The sequence below is a fragment of the Episyrphus balteatus genome, chromosome 3, assembly GCF_945859705.1.
Source record: "Episyrphus balteatus chromosome 3, idEpiBalt1.1, whole genome shotgun sequence".
NCBI lineage: Eukaryota > Metazoa > Arthropoda > Insecta > Diptera > Syrphidae > Episyrphus > Episyrphus balteatus.
The window spans coordinates 129,798,808-129,823,666 of NC_079136.1; the positions used below are offsets into that span (position 1 = coordinate 129,798,808).

Sequence of the window (24,859 nt, forward strand, 5' to 3'; positions counted from 1 at the left end):
TACATTATCAAGCAATATTTGACAGATAACAACACTTTTTATTTGTTCTAAATACACATTAAGTTAATATTTATTGTTTACAAACCATTTTAAAAGCATATTCGTGCTGCTCATCCTTCCTGTAGATAGATAGATATGATTTCGAGGTGGGACTGGGCGGGCTAAATGGTCTAGGTATTCAGTTGTGCTCCGATTATTGTGTCGATTAGTTCCCCGAACTGTTATACCTACTACTTACTTTAAAGTATCCACAAGACGTGTGCGGGGCAGTAGGTGGTTTTGATGGTGGCAGCCAGCGGCAAGAATTTTGAATAATAATTGACACCTTAGTGCGCAAGTCATTTAACAAATGTTTTGAATTTAAAACATCTTCATTTTGACGACGAGTCTATTGCAAGTGACTGGCGCCCGGGCAAACGCATCGGTGGCGGCGGCGGTTGTGGCGGTGTTGTAGGATCAAAGTGTGCTTGTAATCATCAGTAAAAAGAAAGAGATCGTAGATACTTTGCGGTTAAAAGAAAAGAGTGATCTCTTAATCTGTCACTTCACTCGTGTAACTTGGAGAAGCTTTAAGTGTTCGTTTGTTGTCGTATTTAATTGAATTGTTTACACTTTGATTGTTTTTTTTTTTTAATTTGAACAAGGGCGAACTTTGACGTGTAATGAATTATCAAAGGTAAGTTTGGTGTTGTTAATGTGGATGCTACTTGTTTACTTAAAAAAATTAAAGCGTAACACATTCGTGCTGAGAGAGACTTGTATGTAAATATTTTGATTGTTAATTTAGTAACGAGGTCATGGACTGCATTTTTGTGGATGTTTAAATGAACTTTGTATTTGAATGGATGACACTATTAGACTGTCACTTGGGGAAATATTTTGTAATCATTTTGATGCAATTCTTCTTAATCATTAATTTTATTATTATATCATATGACTGGTTGAAATTCCTTGGAGAATTGAAACAATGGGACTGAATGATAAAAAATTTGGAAATAAACAGACTTTTTTAAAAATCTATTTTAATAAAAATGAAAAAAACTAATAAAAATTGGTATCTAATCTATTCGTACTTTGAACAGAGAAGGTACTTCATTTCAAACAGATATTATCAAAAGGAGGAGTTCGAAAGCAAAAGAGCAGAGATAAGTTACCCGCGTCTCAGGTGGAGTAAGGAAAAACGGGGGTATATCAGAAAATCAAAGCACGGGTTACAGGAAATAGCTAATTAACTCAGGATCCTGACCCTAATACAAGTTTCCATAAACGAAAAACGAGCACCGAGAAAGAATCCTATCCGATTGAGTAATCTTACAATTTTTTTGTTTTTCTAAAATAGGTACTTGAAAAGCTTCTTATGAATTAATTCACTTTCGTTCAAATTTGAATTAATTTAATTTCAATGTAGAAACTTAAATTAAGTAAACAGACAAGTCTCTTAAACATAGGTGCTTAAAATGTAATGTTAATATCTTCAGTTCTATCCAGGTGACCACCAAGATTGAGGTCTTCAGTTTGAGGAAATATGACATATAATCAGTTCTCATATTTATAATGCAAATAAGTGTTAAATTGATGAATTCAAGACTTTTGATTTTCAGAAGGTGCATTTGTTTTGTAAAAGGGTTAATTTCGAATATTTATAAAGAAAAAGGGTAAATTTATTTTTTAAAAGGAAGAACTAAATGTAAAAGAAATCTGTGGTTATCTTAGGCTAGTGACTTATTAATTATAATCGTCATAAATCATGAATTTGTCTTTCCGCAATAGGAATCATATTAAATTGAATACGATTTCAACTTTTTCTGATACATTATCTTTATTTCCGAATCTGATTTTCTAATATGATCCAATTTTTGAAGAATTTATATGGTTTATGGTTTTATTTTCGGACCTTTTCTGTGATACAATTATAACTTAACGTTGTCTTTTGTTTAAGAAAATCATTTATTGTAAAACTTTTCATGTCAGTTTAAAAAATTCTGTCATAATTCCCAGTGTTGTTAGAGATATTCCAACGACAGAACATCCGGGTCTGAACACCCCGAGGACAACCTAGTCAGCAGACTTTTGAAATTAGGTATGTCTATCCATGTATTAATTTTTTTATATTTTATAACTTTGTCATTGTTTAACGTTAGGCCCACTTTGTGCCAACAAAATTTTGTATCTATCAATGTATCTTAGAAATAATTTATTTTAAGTCAATTGTAAATAGCTAGTTCAATAAACCAAAATTGAATTGAATTGTTAGAGATATTTTCCCTGACTCGGTTATGTTTTTCTTGCAAGGTCAAAGCCAATTAACTTTTAAAATTACATCAAATTTGAAACAACTCTATCCCACTGTCCATGTGGGCAACTAGTTCTGCAACATTAGTTGCTAATGTAAATTGTTTGTATATATTTTTTTTTTTTGTATATGTACAAAAGTGTCCCGCTCTAATTACACACCAAAATTTAATTAATAGAAGACGCATTGTGTGGATATATTCTAAAATTTGTTCAACTGATGACAGACAGAAAAAAATATTTCCAACTATTTCGCCGACACAGCAAGAATGCCTCAACATTTTAATTTTTTTTTACATTTAATTATACATAAACAAAGATTTCTTTTGTTTACACAAAAAGAAATGGCAGCTTTATCTTAATTATAATTATGGACTACCGGAAATTTTTGTTTATTATTCATTTTTTTGTTTAAATTATTGATACGAACAACTATATGCATATATAAAAAAAGCAAATGAATAATTTTGTTTACAGATTTATTTTGTTCGAGGTAATGGTTTGTTTACTGAGCCACATTAGCTCTTCGAGAAGTCAAGGGATTCCCTTTGAAGTGAATAGCACAAGTATATCGAGTGGTGGTGATGTTGTTAGCGGAAGTAATATCAATTCGACCAACACACCAGTTGAATCAGATGGGCCTGGTGATGTTGGTGACGATGATGACGAAGATGATAGTGAAAAAGTAGATAAATTTGTCTATGATTACGATGAAGACTATGATCAACCCAAAAAACCAACAAATCAATCTAAGCCCAAGACTGGCATAGTCTACACTTGGGCCAAGTGGCCGAAATGGAATAAGTGTTCTCGGACCTGTGGTGGTGGAATTCAAACTCGGATACGAAATTGTGTGGAAAAGTATAATTTGTGATTGAAAAATATTCAAGAGTTGCAATTTAGGTTTGTTTTTTTTTTTTTTACTTTCAGGAAACAAACAGGAACTGAACTATTGATAACAGAATTTCAACCAGGATCTGATGGAATCATAGGATGTTTTGGAGTTTGGAAAAAATTTCGAATGTGTAATCAAAAAGTAAGAATGTAAAAAAAAAAAATGAAAATAAGCTTAAACACAATTGATCTATTACATTTTTAGCCCTGTCCCAACGATGATGACTTTCGTAACCAACAATGTGCAATGCGTAATAAAATACCTTATAAAGGAAAACTTTACGAGTGGGAAGGATATGTAAAAGGTAAGAGCAAATATAGCAAAGATATGTAGATCTGCCATTCTATATGAAAAATTGTAACTTGTATGATCCCAGAGGCTCACTACCCGCGTAACGGGTGTGACATTCAAAACACATGATTTTCGAATTTCTTGTGCGTCATTCCCATTTTCTAAACTGTCACTACCGTGGCTTCCACTCGATTATTATCTTGAAAACATATGTAAGCATAAAGAAATAAATTGTTGATTGAACTTAAGTAAGCCTTTGATGTCTCGCTCGATGGATTTGAAGGAAATTATTAAAAAAATTTTTTTTCGGCAAAAAGAACACCTTCGAAAATCTTAATAAAAAGTAAAGTAACATGTTTCTTCTTTGGGATACATTCCATCTATTTCTACAACTTTTTTTCTAAACAAAGTTGCTTTTTTTTATGTACTGCAACTTTCAGGGTACAAAATCTATTTTGTTTTTTTTTCAGAATATCACGAGTGCGAACTCACTTGTAAACCCATCGACCTTAACTACTATACAAGTCTTGGCAAATCGGTTATCGATGGTACTCCATGCACAAAGCCTTCAATTTACTTCACTCATTTCTATCGAGGACGTGCCGTATGCGTTGATGGAATATGCAAGGTGAGTACAAAAAACTTAAAAATCACGTTGCCAAGATCACACCAATCTCATTAATCGCATTTTAAACGGGCGACAATCGACTCAGGTTCAATTTAGTTAATCAGATTTGAAATAAGTGAGAAAAATCGAGACTGCGGCTCCCTTTGATTGAGAACCATTTTATGGTTCGCATTTTATATAGCAATAAATGAGGATAATGATGATCCATTATATGATTTTGTTTTCTTCTAAAAGTTCAAGAGATCAAAAGGCGATTTACTTGAGCAATCTTTTCACTCTCTTAGGATGGAATTAAGGATAGCTTTCTCCTTCAAAATGTATCTAATAATTCCAAATTAAATGCAAATACATAAATTCTAACTGTCAAGCTTTATTATGGCTACCAACCAGTGTTACATTTTTCCCATGTGACAATATTAACCCACAAACATTTACTTTACCGCCACAACTCACGAACCATCGATTACCTGTGTGATTATCCTTAATTTTCTACCCTAATACGGTCTAAACTGGGTTCCAATAAATAGCCTTTTAATTCCAACTTACAAGTAGTCTTTACCATGATAATGACGGGCACAATTTGTTGCTTTTTCTTGTTGGAAAACTGAAAATGTGATTATGTGCGGAAATTATCGGGGGATTTTAAGTTTAATTCAATTTCGTGCAGAAGGAGTTTTCATCGTCCTGACAATGATGCACAGGGTTGATATACGATCGTGATCATCAACTACGAAAGAACAGATTGATGACAATGTGATTAGGTTTGAATTTGATAGCAATTTCATCTTTGTTTTTTCTCCTAAGAAACAAAAAACGACAACAACGATCAATTGAATTAATTCATACTCTCTGAGAGGGAAAAATTGTTCAAGTGTATCTGTATCTATGATTTACTTGTATCTATTTGGTGGGCTATTTTCGAATATTGTATCTGATAGATATCAAGAGAGATGGTGTGATGTGCAGAAGATGTTGATGATGTTGGAACGCACAAAATATTGTGGTCCATACGTTTGTGATTTGTCAACCTATCAACAGATACTAGATCGCCACGACTTGACTTGGCTCGCCTTCTATTCGGGTGCGGGTATTCAAAAAAAATAATCTAAGTTTTCATTATCTTTGGCAGTATGGTTGTTTGCATCTCTAATGTTGCTGCAGGCTAATTATTAATTTTTTCGTTCGCTTTTTCATCTAATTCAGTGTCATCTGCAACGATCGCGCTATAAAGATACAGTATCTATCTGTACTCTGCTACTCCTTAACATTGCGTGTTGATGGTAATTGTTTGGCGCGGACAAAACGGGTTGGCGGCGAAGCGAATTAATTTGCTACTTCTTGTTGATATTGTAGAATTAAATTTGCCAGAAGGTATTTTATGTGTTTGAACGGTATTTGATCAATTGTGACTATAATTCGAAGGAAAATTACCGGTAATTAGTTGTGTGTGTGTGGCGGCGAATGCAAGCCGACGGAATTATAAGATTCTCAAAGTCTCAAAGAAGTACCTTTATAGATTTCGCGTATGTATGAAAATTGGATTTAATTATTTTGCATTTTCTTCGTAGTTTATTTGTTTGATGCAATTGCCAAAGGAAATTGAAGCTTAAAAAAGTCATTATCTGTGAGATGAAAAATGCTGCTATGATTTTTATGGCTTGGAACAGTTTTCTGGGTGTTAAAAAAATGTAATGAAAAAATTTATGTAGTCTGAAAAGTTTTTCTGCGTGAAATTTAGGCATTCAGTTTGGTTGTTTTAGCGTGTGTGTCAATACTAAAAGTGTGAAAAAAAATCTGTAAATTTGTAAACAACCCTTGGAATACTTCTCTTGAATAATTAAAAAACAAACGGACTAATAACTCTTCCCTGCGGACACCCAGAATTTATTTTCTCAGAGTACTATTTTCTTAGAAAGTGTATTCTCTAGTAAGAATTCTATAATTTTAATGTCTAATTTGACTTTTAAAAATTGGATATTATAATCTGTTTAAAAAATTGAATAACCGCTTCCATATTACGCCATTAAGTTAAGAATTATTCTTTCCGTAGGTACGTGTGGAAAGCTTTAAAAGGTTAAATGGTAAAACGGGTGTTGGATCCTAATTAAAATAGTCCTCCCGATTGCAACTTTGGTTTATAAAATTTATTTAGCAATATTCTTGTTAAGGTTCCTACTTATTCCGCAATTTTCAAGTTGTTCACCGCGATATATTGAAAAGTCTAGTTTCCTACAAACGGTGCACTAACTTTTGTTCTTATTGTCTAGATTATGTTACTTTAACCGATTTCATCAAAAAAATTACAAAAAAAGTCGGAAAAATAAACAAGAAAAAAAACAGAACAAAATTATATTTAAATCATTTTCAGTTCATATATTATTCTTTTTAGTGTATGTAGATATCACTGCACTAAGCTAGTTCACTATAATGTATTAACCATTAAACTTTGCCATCATTATCACTTTTTTCCTCTTTCATTATCTTAAAACAATTTTGAACGAATATCTGCCTCCAACTGTTAATTACAACCAACCAATATCAGTTCGTCTAGATAACTATTTTAGTTAAGCTACTCAATAGTGATTTCCTTAGAAAGCAAAACCAAAAAAAAAACTGAAAGCAATTTCACCTCCAAGACCTCCTTGAATACACATAGGTACCTGGGGTACTTAAATATATATACATAAGTGTTGTATGTACCCAACTAATAGTTCAACACTAGCATGGACATGTAACTTATTCCTTTTAAATTTCCCCCTATCAACCTATCAATTAATCAACGATTACACCTTCTTCGACACAAGATAAACAAACGACGCGTAGCATTCGGTCGTCCGTCACTCAACGTTCACCGTGAGACAAAAACTAATGCCGCGTAATCAGTAAACGTCCATCAAAATTACAAATTAGCACCAAATCGCATGCAAGAAAAACGCATTACGCACTTTCATTCGACGAGTAGACGATCATAGTCGATAAGATAAAAGGTTTGCTGTAAAAGTTGAGAGGCTATTGTGGTAATCTAGGAAATGTTGGTTGCAATTTATTGTTTGTTGGTTGCTAATTTTGCAGTTAACACAGTGATCTTGTTTCAATTTGTTTTTAATTTATCTACTTAATCAATAGAATGCTAGTATTTAAAATAATTCAATATGACAGGGTGTTTTTTGTCAACTTTTTCTTTGATTTGCAATGTAGATCGAATCTATTCTTCTGGATTCCAACTGCAAACAACAAAAAATATTTCGGTTATATATTTCTAAAATAATTTTTCCATAAATTACAGAAAACTTTCATGCAAGAAATAATTTCGGCACTTCAATGCCTTTCGAATCAAATATCAAAAAAATCAATAACGAAATTGTAACAAGTTTATTTTTGTTTTATGAAGATGCAGATATTTATTGTGTATTGCTTTTGAATACATTAATTTTGGCTCATTTATGGGTGCAGATAATTAAGTCAAGTTTTTCAAATGTTGTGCTTGAATTTGAATACCATTGTGTTGAGAAATCTTTAGACAAAACAATAATTTTTGATTGTTGTTGTTTTTCTATAGGTACAATTGGTATTTAATTTATTGGGTTCATATTTATTTGGAAGCCAAGAGAGATGATTGAGAAAATCATCATCATCATGATGTTGATGAGAAATTGAGTTTTTAAGCTCATTTGATATTCTGTATTTATGTTAATTTGGCGTGTGGCTGGTTGCTTTTGGATGATAAAAATATTTTTATTGTCATTTTGCAGTTAAATGAATAGTTTTGTGTGCAAACATTTGCATTTATGCGACACGAATTTTTGTGTTGTGGTCGATTTGAAGAAAGTATTCGAAAATTGCTAAAGACTTAACTGAAATAAAATTTATGTGCAGATGACTAGATTAGGTCATAATTACCGAGTTCAAGGGTACAAAAAATATGTACAGCGAGACATGCAGTTGAAAAAGTAGACAAATACATATTTTGAAAAAAAAAACATGTCGAAAACATGTACAAACTGTCTGTACAGTTGTTTTCTTGTTGAACTCTAAATCATTTTTGTTTTGCCTTCAACTTTTTTCGGTTATTGTAACATAAACCCCATCCCATTTAATTTCGAATTCGTTCGCTTTCATAAATCAACGACCAATTTTTAAAGTCATTATTTTTATTTAATGTTTAAATATTTCATTATCAAAGCTCTCATCAATTGGTAGTAAATCAACAAACATTCTTGTGTAATTGAATGACCACAAAAAAAAAAAAAAAAAAATCGATCTCCGATCTGTCTCTAAAATATTTTTTAAAATACTCCTAAACTATCAATCATCGTTTCTAAATTTCAAATTTCTTTTTGGTTGGTTTTGCAAATTCCAATATATTTTTCTCTCTGTTAAATAAAAATAGATTGATACATTTCAATTCTTTCAATATCTACATAAAAAACAACAAATTTATTTACAAATTATAATCTTTACTTTTACTAAATTGATTGGTATACCTACGCCAAGGCGCCATTCCAAAGTGCGTACAACATAAATATATCGTCATTATTATTTAAATTTAAAAAAAAATTAACAAAAAAAAAAAATAAACGATTTATTGGCAATTTGTTGCGGAATGTTTAAAAAAAATTTTTGAAAAACAAATATTTTGGCAGAAATTTTCATATTGACAACAATTTGAGTTTTTTAACAACATATTTATGTCAATTTGTTTTTCATTTATAAATTCTTTTTTTTTTTTAAGATATGACTCGTAACTTGTGGTAGGTTTTTGGTTGTACATGACATTTTAAAATTTAGGTCAAGATAAATCTCTTGTTTTATTTTATTACAATTAAATACCAAATTCATATTTAATAGCCCAGATTATTTATGAATGCTTCAAGTTCACCCAATTAATTAATCCTTAATAAATGTATAAATATGTCAGAGTATAAACACTTTCTATACCATCCACCACGAGTCGTTTACGTTTTAAATATCTTTCAAATTTATAACTAAAACAAATAAACATCTGCCTACATTTTTGTATGAAAACTATGAAGATAAAATTGTTTCAGAAAAATTCCCATCGTAAATCTCTTGATCTCTTTAAAATAAAATTTTAAGTTTTTATAACCACTGCTGCCGCCCTCAAACCAATTAAATAATTATCCTAAAAAAAAAACCACAATGTCAATAAAAATAATATTCCACCTCCAAGAAAATCTGTCTCTTTGGTGCTTTACCAGACTAAATAACATGCGAACACGCACAAAATTGACAGATGACAGGGAAAATGCCTTTGAGAGTTTTAAGAACATAAATAAAAAATACGTCAACAGGAGCTAAGAACAAAAAAAAAAAAAATCAAATGGCATAATTTTAAAATGATCGTGCGTCGCAAAAAAAAATAACAGAAGATTCAATTCAATGAAGCATACAGTATGGATAAGATTGAGGTGACCATATATGTTTTTTGCAACCAAAGACACTTAATTTTGAGTGAAGCAAGTATAAGTGCGAAACATAGTTTTGCGATCTTTTCATTTAAGAATATACAGTTTATTGTTTTGATAATTTTTATTTTGTATTATTTCTATAGTGCGATTTTTAGGTTTTAACAAATTTCACGTGAAATGAAACCACAATGCGAAATAAATAAAAGGTAAGCGAAGTGGTAAAAGTGAAAAAGAAACTTGCGAAGTAACAAAATTGCGAAACAAATTTAAGCAACACGATCACTTTGCAAATAACAAAAATTGGCTAATGGCTCGCAAATAAGATTACTAATTTTGCAAACTTATGATTGTATTCAAATACCCTCATTTGCAATTTTTTATTTTTTAATTATTTTTAAATTGCAAATTGATGGAACTTTAGCAAATTGTCAAAAACTATTTGCAAGTATTTTGCCTTTTTGAACTTGCGAATCGACCATCAATAGTACCTATAATTTTTGTGCAAATTAGATTGCGAAATTTTATAACTCATTTGCAAGGTGTCCGCATTCGGAAACTGATTACTAAAAAGTTAAGCTTTTCTGGAAATTTTCCAACAAACTGTATTTTTTTCCTTTAAAAACAACACATATGGTCACCCTAGATTTCGTTTAATATCTAATGTATGTCATTTGACGGTCGAAAAAGCCTAAAGCGATAGATAGTTTGTTTAATAAAAGATTCAAGCAACCACAAAGAAGAAGCTCCTTTCCGCAACTATCAGCCATAAATGCCAATACTCGAGATTCGCTCTCGCCTCTAGACATTATAAATGCTGGCCAATTGCCAGAAGATAGAATTTTTCCCTGGACATGATATTTGTGTTCTGGTCTATCTGATGTTTATGTCCATTTGTTTTCTTTTTTTCGCCGGAGAGTACACACGCAGGTGGATGAATTGGTAATATTAACTTAGACATGGACATAATACTGCTGGAGCTCAGTTTGCTCAAATTCACTTCCTGACCGATCAGTACATTCTCGTACTGAACGGACATTCGAAACAACCGACCAAAACGACCGACCGCAACCGACGGACGATCAATCGGTTTTACCGCTAAATTAATTTCCAATCCAAATCGAAAACGAAAACTAATAAATTTTAATTCAAAAAAATATAACAAAATACAAAAAAGAGAAGGGGCAACGGATGAGTGTGTGGTGTTGGTGTGTCGTCGCATAAAGTTGCAGAATAGATAAGGTAATTTGGATTTATTCGAATTACATCATATAGCATCGTGTTATCTGTGACTGGTGCGACTTTAGGTGGTCTCTTTTGACTGTGTGTTTCTCTTAACAGAAAGTAGCGCCATAGTTAGCGCCATGTAGGGCGAAAGTCGTTTATGATTTAATTTACGGTAATTTATTTGAATTTTCAAATAAAAAACAACAAAAATGGCTTTGCGCGCTTTTAATTAGTAGAGCAAGTTGCGTGCTTGACGGATATTATGTTTGCAATAATGTTGCATGGCGATTTCGAGAGTGTTTAATTCGATAAACACGACATTTTTGTATGTAGAACTCTAGCCAAAGCTATTTGAAGTTCCTAACCTAATGGACATTGAAGTGGATCTAAAATGTTCCAAACACTATAAAGACTCTATTTCTAGACAATTTTCTAGCCATTAGATGCTTGTTTGGATCGATTGAACAACATTTCCTCCAACAGAAACAACATCAACTCCAACATGACCCCCACACTAGCGCATCATGATGTGTAAATGGTTTTTCAAATACTTTTTTATGTGTCATGCACTTTGGGGAAAAAGTACTCAGAAAAAAGGGGCTTCAAATCTTTGAATGACAATAACTTTTTTTGTGTGACTTGGAAAAGTGGGTGATTAGGCTTTGATTAGACTTTGGCATTTGCATTCAATGAAAAAAAAAAAAAAAAAAACAAACAAAATTTCTAGAAATTCAAATACAAATTTATTTAATTCTCCTAATAAAAAATCGTCTTAGGTGAGACTTAAAGAAAACCTCTAAAAATGACACCATTAATAAGAATAATTGGATTTGTGAACTATTTTCTTTTATTGATTTTGGTGAGTCTTAGCAATATTTTTTTTGTTGTTTTGATACCTATTCTGTTGAACTTGATGAAAAAAAAGTTATAATGATGGTTGTTTTTTTTATTTCTGCAGGCAGTTCACAAAACTGGAGCTATTCGTGGAGTTACAACGAATGATGTGAAGACAAAATGTGGATCGGTGCTATGTCGACCGATTTCGGAGATTTTTAGCAAAGCAACTTTGCCTCATGGTTATTTTTATATTACGACCATCGGAAGTGGTGCAACAAATTTGACAATCAAACAAATGGCATCGAGTGATAATCGATTGGGTGAGTGAAGTTGCCTTTTCTTTTTAATTTATATAGCTTCATTGTTCAGATTAATTGATAGTAAGTAGCGGAAATGAGTAATGATAACGAAGAAGTAAAAGTAAATGTTGGTTAAATTTCTTGGGTAAAGCTAAAAAAAATAATTTATTAATTGGAACACATTCAAGAAAATTATTTTGCAAGGCTAAAAACTTCTTTCTGCAAAGATTTAACAAAACTGAGATATGTATATACGATTTCGACAAAATTGATTATGTTTGAGAAGCAATATCTTTAAACCCAATAAGCTTACAAACACGGTCTTGGACTTAAAATAAAATTATTATTTTTTAAAGGTCGAAGCTTCATTTTTATCAACAACAAGTAATCAAGAACTAAAATCACCAAAGACCAGTGTTGCCTTCGACAATTGAGTCCAAAAGCTTAAAAATTTAACTGGCCCATAACCTTAAACTATTCTGCTAAAAAAAACAGAACTACTAGATTTAACGCACTGTCTTCTCTACCTAAACAGCTTGATTACTGGACCTTTGAAGAAGAATTTATTTTTTCTCGCGGAGTCATGATTTTATTTTTATATAGCCGCACACTCAAGTTACAGTGAATTTAATGTTAAATTTTTATCATCCATCTGACTTTCATCTTCATCAACACCCACCTCATCATCTTGTAAAATTTTTGAGACTTCAACTTCTCTTTTGTACGCTTTCAGCAATCCGTTCAATTGATAACAAGTTTATCGTAAACGGCAACAACTACGTGTCCGAGAGTGGAACTTACGAATACAACGGTGATGCCTTTGACTATGATAAGGAGCTCCAAATAATCGAGTCAAAAGGACCTCTTTCAAAGTCTATCGATGTTTTGGTAAGACCACCTCCTCATCTAAAAATAAAAAAAAAAACAAACTAAAAATAAATAAAACATTCAATAGCTCATAGTTCGTGGTATAAATCCTGGTGTCAAGTATGATTACAACATTCCAGTTGCATCAGCAGGTATTTCAGACTCCGAAGAAGGTGAAACCCATTGGAATGAACAAGGTGTCCCGCTGGACGATGTTGAAGAAAACAAAATTCCCGATGTGAACGAAGGCCAACCCATCAAGCCCAAGGACAGAAAGCGTAGAAAATTTTCATGGAAACTTCTCGGTTTCGGGCCATGTAATCGATCTTGTGGTGCTGGTGTAAGATCACCAATATTTCGTTGCATTAAAGACTCTGCAACTCGATTCTACACTCCTCGACGGTGTATGTTCTCTGAGAAGCCAGTTTTCCATGAGGACATCTACAAGTGCAACCTTCAATTGTGTCCGGCCTATTGGCAAACTATGGAATATGGTGAATGTGTATGCACAGATGGTGTGGGACAGCACAATCGAACTGTTTCCTGTGTTCAGGAGCAAGCTTCCGGAGCTGTAGAAATTGTCGACGAGACCGAGTGTGAAGCCGATAAACCAGTCGAGTCAGAAGAATGTGACTGTCCGAAGAAAATCCGTAGGAAGATATACTCCCAGAGACCAGATAAATCAGCAAAAATCTATTCAAGACTTATTGGATCGTCAGCGAATGTTTATAATTCCTTCAATCAAACTCTGGGACTGCGAAAGGTTGTCAAGGGAGATCAAGACAAAACTGGTGTTTGGCTAATGTCTGAATGGAATTCACAATGCTCTAACGAATGTGGATCAGGGGGTCTGGAACAACGGTCAATCTATTGCGATCGAACTGCTCCATATACAGATGTTTGTGATCTACGAATCACTCCTGCCATGTCCCGACGATGTGATCAGAGTAAGAAATGCCTCGAAGGGGAATGGTTTACATCAAATTGGAGTAAATGCTCTGGAGATTGTTTCAATCTTTCAAAGAAAAGAACAGTTTTGTGTATTATCGATGGAATGGTTGTAGAAGATGATGGTTGTAATCTTGATGAGAAACCAACTGATACTAAGAACTGCACTCATCGGGAGGTGAATTATTGTGGACCAAAGTGGTACTATTCAGAATGGTTTGAGGTAGGTTTTCTACAAAAGAATAACTTTGGAACGGGGAGACCTATATTTTTTTTTTGCATTTTAAGTGTTCTCGACCATGTGGCGAAGGAACTCAAAGACGTTATGCCAAATGCCTGGATTATGACTGGCAGGAAAATGTGCTGCAAGAATCTAATAGCTGCAAGTATATGGAACGAGAACCAGTCTATGGCACTTGCAATACTCAAAAATGTGAAGGTAAGAACTAGGTTCATGAAAAAAAATGTTAATAAAATTGTTAATATTTGTTTTGTTTCAGAAATCGAATCTCTAGTTTCATCAGTTCAAAACGATTTAGAATTTCCATCTTGTACTGACGAACTAGCCAGTTGCAAGCGTATTAACAAACAGAGACTCTGCAAGGTCGCTTACTATCAAAAGATGTGTTGCCAGTCTTGTGAGGGTGTTAATAGTTTTAAGAAGTAAAAAGCCTCCAGTAAAAATGAAGGTCCTTTAAACACTAGTTTTACTAAGTTAAGTTTTGTAGGTTATAAGATAAATTTTATTCTATTTATTCTTTTAATTTCCTGAGTCAGTATTGATAAATAAAAACTTTTTTTGTGAAATTTGTATTAAGTTGTTATTTTTTGAGTTTCACTTGTTTTCGAAATTATCAGTATGCAGAATATGTGGTAAAGATAAAGATAAATTACTTAAATTAAATTAAAGTTTCAAGATAGAAAATTTTACGTAATATGCTGAAAATCACAATTTCTTTTTTTTCAAATTTATTGTGACACATTTTTTGTGTGTTCCTATTCAAACTAGGTTTTTGTCTTGAATATCACTCCAATAGTATAGCTGATTACTTAGAAGAATATCACAATATTTATAAATATTATTTAAAAAAAAAAAGTTACGTATACGCCGTAGTGAACTTATAAGTTGTCCTTTAACTAAATACTGAGAGTTGATTTTTGTTTAACATTGTCTAAACCGTACAATTATTGTGTCGAAATTATTTATGAAGAAGCAAAACAGGGGGAAAAAATGTACAGTTTTGTAGTCCCTATCAATTTTATATACACAGGCCAAGGGTCTGATTCTGGTTTTGTGAATTAAGATTTTCACTCTATTTACATACATATGTGAAGAAAAAAATAAAATTATAGATTTTTTGTGCTTCTTTTTAATTTGTGTTCCGAAACAATATTTTTCTCTTCCTTTGTCCATTGTTTTTGAAGATAAATTGAAAAATAACCTATATTGTTTTTATTTAGGTATTCGAATAAAATTTTCATTCAAAAAAGTTGCGCATACACCACAGACCCATCGAGTATTCTCTATATTTAGCTTAAAATCAATGGAAACCTATAGTTAAAATTTTTTTTTAAGTTAGTTTTGAAACCATAGGAAAGCAATTATGTTATAAGACTATAGTTTCAAGCCTGGGCTTCGTCGGTTTGTTAGTACAAAAAAGATACCAAAAAGACAGAGAAAAAGAACCACAGAGTTAGAAACTGATAAAAATGTTCTTACTTCAAGGCGATGTTGGATTCTCAACGAATTTAAACTGGTTGGGATCTGAAAATAGCTTGTACAATTTCAAATTTGATCAAAAGAACAAAGGGATCCTAAGTTCCCCAAACATTAATGAGTTTTACAAAAAAAAAATAATGGCTATTCATCCATGAGTTACTTTGTGGTCAAAAACCAACTAAACCAAGCAAAACAAAACAAAACCTCTGAAAAGTTATGAACTCACCAAATGAAAACTTCAACTTCCCCCATCTAATCCCTAACGCAGCAGTAGGTTGTGGCGTGGTATAACGTTTCACTTGTTGCAATTTTGCAATAATGCTTTCACCGCACTCCCATTTGTCAAAACAATGAACGAAAAAAAAAACAAAAACAAAACTGCCATCTGCCATCCAGAGTTGTTGGTGTGGTGTGGTTTGTAAATTTCTCATCTTGGCCAGTATGCACCCCATTGTCCAATCGCCATTTCTACACCCATTTCTAGTATATATATTGCAAATCCCATGATGATGATGCTTCTCTCACAAAAGGGCCACCACAAGGATGATTGTTTACTTTGGCTATTGTTGGTTTTTGGTTGTTTTTGAGTTTTTGTTTGCCTGTATTCTTTTTTTTCGCTAGCTTCAAAGTCCGAATATGATGCTCCATTTCTGGGTCATTGGGGTTAACTGCATTGGAAATCTATTGAACAAACGCACTGACACATTCAACATTTATTATTATAGAAGTTGCGACTTTTTTTTTCCTTTGACTCGAAACCAAAATCCAATCGCATTTTGCGATAATATCATCCACTGATAGATGAGCAGAGGACGGACGACCTTTTAGAATATATAAAGTCGCCAAGTCGGACCGCGGTCGTTTGTTGTTGTTGTTTTGTTTGTATGGAAACCAAAATGAAGCTTATCTGGTTTATCTATGGAAACGTAAGTATTGTGGCCAACAATGGACCGATAAAGAGCTATTTGGTAGAGAGGTATACAGAGAATGCGTGTGATGATGTGCGTCTTCTATGTGCAATGAACACTCTCTAAACCCAACCTGCGATAAACGATGCGATGCACGCGAAATTGGTGAATGATTTATTGGCCCGCTAATGGTCTGTGAGTTTTTATGAGCTAATATTATTATCATCGTTGCTAGTCGTGTCGTTGGTCGTGCACAAGCTCTTAGAATATATTATTATAGCCTGCGGATTGTTCAAAATGTGATTAAAATCTTTCTGGACATTTGTCATCGCATTTGATTGTTTGCACGGGCAATGTGTTGAATCAATTTCCTGGTTTAGATGAATTTTTGATATTTTGACATCAAAGTTCTTACTCCACTGAGCTGCAGAAGCACATAAATGTTAAGTGATGACGGTTTGATTAATGAGGTGACAGTTGATCTTGTTACCATAAAACATCGTGGGGAATTATGAGTCCCATTTTAGAAAAATTATGTTGAATTATGTCACTTTGAGGGGTAAATTTCGTCGTCATGCAGAAACTACTTCCATTTCAATGACGGAAATGGTTTAAATTTGCCTCGTAAATTACCTTTTCGGCAGAGTCTTAGAACGGAATTCAGAGTCGTCACTCAAGTAAAAATTTTACTCAAGTGAACATTTGCTGCAGTGTTTGGCCCACTTAAGCTACTCGTTATACGTTAAGACAACTTAAGGATTTCTTTGATTTTAGCTTATGAATACCAACTGAGGAAATTTCGAAGTAAATGCGTGATCAAACACTCAGAAAACTTGTGCTTGAGAAAAAATTTTACTTGAGTAACGACTCTGAATTTTGTCCTTAGTGTTACAAGGTATCCAACTAACAATTTTTACTTTCAAATTTTGAAGCCAAAATGCTATTGGTACCATTAACGTTCCTATCACCCACGCTACCTTACGAAAAAAAACGCTAGTATAAGCCTTGTTGTGATATCTAATCCAGTGAAGAAAATTGGCTAACACAAAAGTTCAAACATTTATTAAAAATCAGAATAACTTTATGAAAAAAAGGCTTGTCCCAAACAGTATTTGTTTTCTATCAGCACATTATATTAAATTTCCCCTGAAAGGGAAAAGGAGAGAACATTGCTTATTAGCTACATGTAAATATGTATATGTCTGCCTAAAAAAACTGTATTAATTTTTTTGGGGCCCCTATTTTCAAAAGATTGCCTGGTAAAGGTTAATAATGATAATTTACAATTTGTATTTAAAAAAATCCATGTTTAGATTTTTTCAGAATTGATTTTATTCAGAATTGACAAGAACATTTTCAAATCGATACCACAATTTTCTGCTAAATCAACCGCACCACCGCTGCACCACGTCCGCACCATTATCAGAAATTTCTTTTGCGCAAAACATCTGCACCATGATAAAAAATTCTATTCTCGTACTTATACAAATGTTTAAGTCGCCTTCAAAGATCAAAGTTATTTTGACTTAAGCAACAAATTGCCAGTTCGTACAAACTTTACTAGGTTGTCGAGTGGTTAAGGCGTTGGACTTCTAATTGAAAGTGCTCTGGATACTCGGGTTCAAATCTTCTTCTCGTCGCTAGTTTTTTTTTATTTTTCAATAATCCAAAATGATATGGTGCAGCGAATTTTTCATACAAAATGAAATGGTGCGGACGTGGTGCATTCGTGGTGCGAAAAATATACCAAATTTCATGAATAAAACATATTAAATTTTTCCTTTAAAAAAGCAATAAAATGAAGATTTTGGTGGAATTTGAACTTACTATTCTGCATAATATACCTATCAATCATAAAAATTCATGAATTTTTTTTTCTGTTTCTCATGCTAACTAATTTTTACCGATTTAAAAAAAATGTGTGTACACATTAGTGGAGTCAAATTAGCTTTATACCTCGGAATCCAGGGAAAGTCGATGCATCTGAAAAATGAGTATAGGGCAGCATTATAAAAGGGTCAAATAAGAAAGTTAAAAAAAAAAATTTCACCGCTCTCGATTACAACAGTTTTTATGGACCGTTTACTGTCATTCCGTATGCAAGCGTCAATCGGAATTGCTGTCTCATTTTAGATTTTGATCAAACTTTGTAGGAATGTTCTCTAGGACTGTAAGGAAGCAAATCCATGATAATTTAATTTTAAGTTGCGTGGTTTCCCCGCTACCCGGATTCGAACTTTTTCAGAAGGTCATTTTTATGTTATTATAGCTTTGCGTCTACTAAAGATATCTTTTTGTTTGAAACGCCATTTTAAAGCTAAAGAGTAGTAATTTTTGAATATATATTAAAAAATTACGTAATAATTATCCCTGAATTAAAAATAATTTTTGAAAAACTGGTAATTTTGCTGATTTTTCATGGTTTTTGACTGGCTCCAGAACCTTGGCTATTATATGTAGGAAGCTGATACTTACCAAATATTAAATATAGATATTTTTCAACAAAATAAATCTAAAATGAACTCGATGGCTGTACTCCTTATGCAAAAATTTTAAGTTCAAAGTTTTGAGTTTTTTGAAAAAATATTTTTTTATACTATGATTTTTTACGATTTGACTAAACAAAGAAACATGAAACTAACAGTGTGTTAAGTTGAAACTTTTAACTTTAAGTCCTCTAAATAAAATTGTGTTATTTTCATATCTTCTTAGTGTACCGCTTGTTTGAAAATTCGCAAAAATGCTAAAAAGCCAAAAAAAACCCTACTTAAGGCTATGATTGCACTATGTTTGAAATAAGATAGAAGCATGAAATTAATAGCATATTTAGTTCGTACTCTTAGCTTAACACACTGTAAGTTTCACATTTCTTCGTTTAGTCAAATCGTAGAAAATGACAGTATAAAAATTAGCTTTTTTAAAATACTCAATACTTTGAACTTAAAATTTTTACATAAGGAGTACAGCTGTCGAGTTCATTTTAGATTTATTTTGTTGAAAAATATCTATATTTAATATTTGGTAAGTATCAGCTTCCTACATATAATAGCCAAGGTTCTGGAGCCAGTCAAAAACCATGAAAAATCAGCAAAATTACCAGTTTTTCAAAAATTATTTTTAATTCAGGGATAATTATTACGTAATTTTTTAATATATATTCAAAAATTACTACTCTTTAGCTTTAAAATGGCGTTTCAAACAAAAAGATATCTTTAGTAGACGCAAAGCTATAATAACATAAAAATGACCTTCTGAAAAAGTTCGAATCCGGGTAGCGGGGAAACCACGCAACTTAAAATTAAATTATCATGGATTTGCTTCCTTACAGTCCTAGAGAACATTCCTACAAAGTTTGATCAAAATCTAAAATGAGACAGCAATTCCGATTGACGCTTGCATACGGAATGACAGTAAACGGTCCATAAAAACTGTTGTAATCGAGAGCGGTGAAATTTTTTTTTTTAACTTTCTTATTTGACCCTTTTATAATGCTGCCCTATACTCATTTTTCAGATGCATCGACTTTCCCTGGATTCCGAGATTTTACAAATTTTATGTCTAATTTGACTCGACTACATTTAATTAGATCAACAATATTTGTTCGTTGTTTTTTTTAAATTTCCTTATTACAACGATTTTTTGTAGTAAATTTGCCTACTTTTAGGCTGTAAATTGTATAAACTCTTGTTGAAAAGAATTTCCATTTCTAGTCCAATTCACAATGAGAAGAAAAAAAATCCCCTTTTGTTTCATATTACAAACCACCAACATGTTGCCAGCATAATAATTTCTAGCAACTCCCAGAGGGAAAAACACACAAAATAACAAAACGAAGTCTGTTTGTTGCTCCAAAACTCCACAAGTACTGGGGAGCACACGCAGTTTTTATAGGTTTGCTCCACCACCTTATATGAACTTATGCTAACATCCTCTGCTCTCTCTCAAGGCTTTTCATTATTGTTATTATTTCCCTGCTCTCATACTCTCTGTTAAAACGTAAATAGACCTAAGCGCCATTGACTCAACTCCTCAGCTGGGTTGGCTTGACTATATGGGCATTTGGGGGAGCTCTCGAGCTAGAGCACTGATTTCTGTTCCGTTGGTGCTTTTCCCAAATGTTATAGCTAAGCCAAGTGGTTGTTTGTTGCCTTCGTCGTCGTCGTTGGTCGTTCGTCATAGTCATCATCGTCGTCGTTGGGTTATTTTGGTGGTTGATATTGTGGATTGTGGTGACTTCAATTCCTCGTGGATTTTTGGCGGTCGTAAGTTGTGTTGTGTGTAGACTGTGAGTACTAGAGTGTTGTATAGTGTGTGCGGCGCGGTAGGTATAGTACGGTGCAAGCTCTCAATATCAAAAGTGGAGTTTTGAGCGTGAGTTTTCCTTGGGATGTTTTTAGTTGAATTTTGCGTACGGTGGTGTAAAGACCGACTATTTGGGATATCCCTTAAATAAATAACAGTATTACAAAAATAAAAAAAAATCAAATTTGAAATTGGTAACGTTTATTCAATTTAAAAAAAAAAAAAATGAAAATAATTATTTTGATAGCAATAAAATTTATTATTTTCGCGTAATAATTGTGTTTTAGAAAATTAAAAAAAAAAGTGGTTTCAAGTGCTTAGCCCATTCATGCTTATTTCTTGGGCAATAAATCAATACATTAAAATAGTTTAACAGATTTGAATTGTTAATTTAGTTTTTTGATTAATGGATGTGTTTTTGGCGCTTTTTGTTATTGCTTTTTGAGAGAAAAAAAAAAAACACGGGTGTGTTAAGGAAAAATAGTGAAATTAAAAGAAAGAGTATTGAAATAAAATACATTTTTTTTTTGAAAATGATGTGCAATCAACTTTCTGGTAATTTAATGAAATATGCCTTTGTTTTTAAAACTAATTTTTGTGTTAAACAGATAAAAAAAAACTTCTGTTTTAAATACACCGAAAACGCCTTTTTGTGATTTTTAGAGAACGGCAACACTAGTAATTTTTCAATATTATGAAATCTTAATAATCTAGGTTTATATAAAAAGTTTATGTTTAATTGTGTGTATTTGCAAAAATCTTCGAAATTACGTTATAAATGCAATTGGGTCTATTTATAAATTGTTTGGAATAACGATGAGAAGGACCAAGGCTAAATTTTCGGAAAAAAAAATTATTTAAAAAATTTAAACGACTCCTTAACATCAGATTGAAAATTTCACAATTCTTGCAATCAATTAAGACCATTTGGGGTACAAGAAAATAATTTTTAATATTATTTGAGGCAAATTCCATACAATGGAAAATAAATAAATGGAAAATAAAAAATTAAATGCTGATACTTAAATACATAATTTTTTTTACTTTCATATACTCGAGGTAAAATTTTTGTTATTATTTAATACCAAATATAAAATTTAAAAAAATAAGGATTTTTGGCCTAACAGATAGGAAAAACTGACTCTGTTAAAGTCTTTACAACAAGGATTTCTTTAAAAAAAAACGTTAGAAACCTTATTTGGTGAATAGTACAGATATTAGAAACAAAAAGGAAGTTATTATGACTCACTCGTTACAATGAAAATACCCCTAAGTAAACTTTGGCATCCTCAATATTAAGTATTTATTTTTTTAAAGACTGCTTTCACATTAAGTTAATAAATCTTATAAAATAGTTATATGTATATATGTAATATGTAAACCAGCACAAAATTTAAAGCTTAACGTTTGAACGCCAATTTAATGCTCTCTCAGCGTCAGTTAACAAACACTTTGTAATGGCAAAACGGAAAACTGATTCATTTGAACTCCTACTATATGTTATTTTTCGGAAATGATAACGATTTTTTTTTTTCAGTTTTTCATTTTTGTTCATTTTTAACAAAATTTTGTATACAAAAATTTTAATATGACTTTAATATAACTTTAAAAAAAAAATTTTTTTGGCTTTCAGAATTTTTTTTTTTTTCAAAATCAATTTTCCGAAAGTGAAATATAGTTAAAGGAACTGATTGATATTTATTTATTTAAAAATTTGGATCTACTTAAACACTGAAAGATATAATATCTTATAATCTAGTGACAAGTGCAATGTTTATATTTTAAACCCAATTTTCTTTTAATGAAATATTTAAAATTATTTTATTTGCTTGGTTTTAAAAATACATAGTTTAATTCCAGTACGTGCGCCTTCAAACCTCTTACAAATCTTACTTTACTGGCAAACAACTCTTATCATATTCCAAATTCACTTTCAAAATCTTTTTGTAGCACTTTTCCTCATTTATTTCCTTACAATAACAACAAAAATTATGCCAAATTCTCGTATCAAATGGTAACATTTGAAAAAACTTTTTAGAAGTTTTGCATCTGAGATTTTGAAAAAAATACTTGAGAAAGCCCCTCTACCATACCCCCTTTCACCTTTGAAGTGGAAACGGCCTTGCTGGCGTACGTAACTATACAAATAATTAATATTATTTCCAAAAATAAATGTCAACCCATTATCTACTTACATACCAATTACTTCCACATTAGACGTGTTCAAATTATCAAATTACCTTAAATACTCCCGCGGCTTATTGGTCCTAACCTATAAATTCATAGAAAAGTATTTTTACTACACTTTGGTGGTAAATTTTTGCAGCATCATCGTTTCTGTCAAAAATGTCTTTCTTATTTTTATTTTCGTCACTTACACATATATAGAGCTTGACTTTTCAATTCATCAAAAGCTCTCGAAGGTCTGTTGTAATTTCTTGTTGTTGTCTTTTTTTTAAATTTGTATACAAAAGTTGTCTGATGCCGGAAAAGTACGTTTGATCTTTCAATTGGAATTGACTTGTTATAGGTACATGTTGTTTGCTGTGGTTTTACGGAAACTCTTACCTAACTTTATGCAGGTACATAAATCTAAATCAGCTGTAAGGCATATTTTCACATGCGCCTAAGCCCTTTGTAAACAACTAACTGAATGTGGGGTACTTACTACCTGGCGATGTAAGTACGACGATTTTATCTCAAAAACCTTTCTTTAGGTACCACAATCAAAAATTCCATGTACCCATCTATCTCAAAATATGCCAAATTGTGCCCCTAATGGGGCTCTTAGATAAATGGACATTAAGCCAATACACAATAAAAAAACAAAAACAAAATGGTCTATCAACCTTTAATCTGATTAAGATCGCGATTTTATAACTACGACGACGAGTATATACCAACGCGACGCTACGTAAATATTAGTCAGGTAGTGATCATCATCAAAACGATCGTTCATCGTATCTTTTCCTCATCAGAAGCAAACCGATCATTATCTGGGGATCTACAATTAAACACAGGAGGAGCAGCACCAAAACAAATTAAGACCCAAGAAAATATATCTATCTTTTAACTTTCAAGTCGCTCTCAAGCTCTCGATCTCAAGTCTTAGCGGAGCAATTGTTAAAGTTGAAGAACAAAAGTGCAGAGAAATTAGTAATCTTCGTGGCGTGCTTGTAGATCGTTCGAAGCAGCTAGTACTTATGGGGCTCTAGGAGATGCTTGACATCAAGTGCAATTACTTTCCTGGTTAGGTTTGGGGTTTGGGTGATGCTTCAAGCTGCACAAACTTCCAGTATCTTTCAAGTCAAGGTCAGCTAAACGTAAAATTAAAATCAAGTTCAGTCTTCATTTGCATGCTGACGCTTTGGTCTCTCTCTTTTTTTTTGTTTTTTTCTTCTTCTTTTCTCCCATCAAACATGTGGTACGAAGAAGATGAACAAAAAAAAGACCATGTTGGCTGATGATGGTGATGGCATCTGTGGGCATGATATCTCTTTTATTCCTTGGATGGATGTTCAATCGAGACTTTGGAGTCTTGTTTCCTCGTTGAAGGGTGCAATTAAAGTGAGGAGGTATTTGTTTTTCTTTTAAAGTTACTAGCTGCTGCGGATATGTCTTCTTTTTCGTATCGTCTTCGTGTGGATTGTTCAATGTTATGCTATTAGGTTTTGATTTGAGAAGAGTACATATTATAAAACATACAAGATGAATTGCAGCTCTGATTGACGCTTGATTGGTTGTGACAAGTTGTTGTATTCAGGGTTCTTTTTTCAACATGCAAGTGAGACCTCAGATGGAATGTGTTATGGTATATCCATTGTGTTGTTGCTAAATAGGTGTTGCTTTTACATAAGTAACATGTCGTGTTTGACATCTTTGGTAACATTTTTTTTAGTGTAGGCTCTTGTGTTTGTAACGGAAATAGGTGACTGAATCCATTAAAAAGGATGTGATAAGAAATTATTTCCAGTTGGAAGGAATTTATTTAGTTTAAATAATAACTTTCAACTAAAAGACTGGAAATATAGTAAATCGAATTCTTCGGTGAAGTTTTTGGAGCTTCCAGCTAAGAATTATTTATTGTGTACCTATATAGGCAAAAATATGGAAAGAGTTATAGCACTCTCATTTTCAGAACACTTTGCATATGTAAACAGGAAAAAGTTTGAATATTATTTTCTAAAAAAAGATGATGAAGTTTTAATATTGTTTAGCT

At 32.2% G+C, this 24,859-nt stretch overlaps 2 protein-coding genes across 3 annotated transcripts in view; both read left to right on the top strand.

The window, feature by feature from the left end:
• The first annotated feature begins 147 nt into the window (after nucleotides 1–147).
• LOC129915921 (thrombospondin type-1 domain-containing protein 4-like) lies at nucleotides 148–14,502 on the top strand. Its single transcript, XM_055995627.1, has 10 exons — nucleotides 148–676; nucleotides 2,770–3,153; nucleotides 3,223–3,328; nucleotides 3,392–3,491; nucleotides 3,949–4,106; nucleotides 11,718–11,916; nucleotides 12,629–12,783; nucleotides 12,851–13,933; nucleotides 13,999–14,149; nucleotides 14,211–14,502. Exons 1-10 carry the CDS (start codon nucleotides 663–665, stop codon nucleotides 14,375–14,377), a joined length of 2,517 nt encoding a protein of 838 aa, XP_055851602.1. The 5' UTR covers nucleotides 148–662; the 3' UTR covers nucleotides 14,378–14,502.
• A 6,050-nt stretch (nucleotides 14,503–20,552) lies between these two features.
• Nucleotides 20,553–24,859, top strand: part of LOC129914153 (thrombospondin type-1 domain-containing protein 4) — a 41,646-nt gene continuing 37,339 nt past the window's right edge. Inside the window, exon 1 of one of the 2 annotated variants that reach the window (XM_055993242.1) lies at nucleotides 20,553–20,709. The gene's annotated coding sequence lies outside the window, so the exon portion shown is untranslated. Of the gene's footprint in view, nucleotides 20,710–20,745; nucleotides 20,835–24,859 lie in introns of those variants that run through there. The other variant, XM_055993241.1, reaches the window with a different exon arrangement.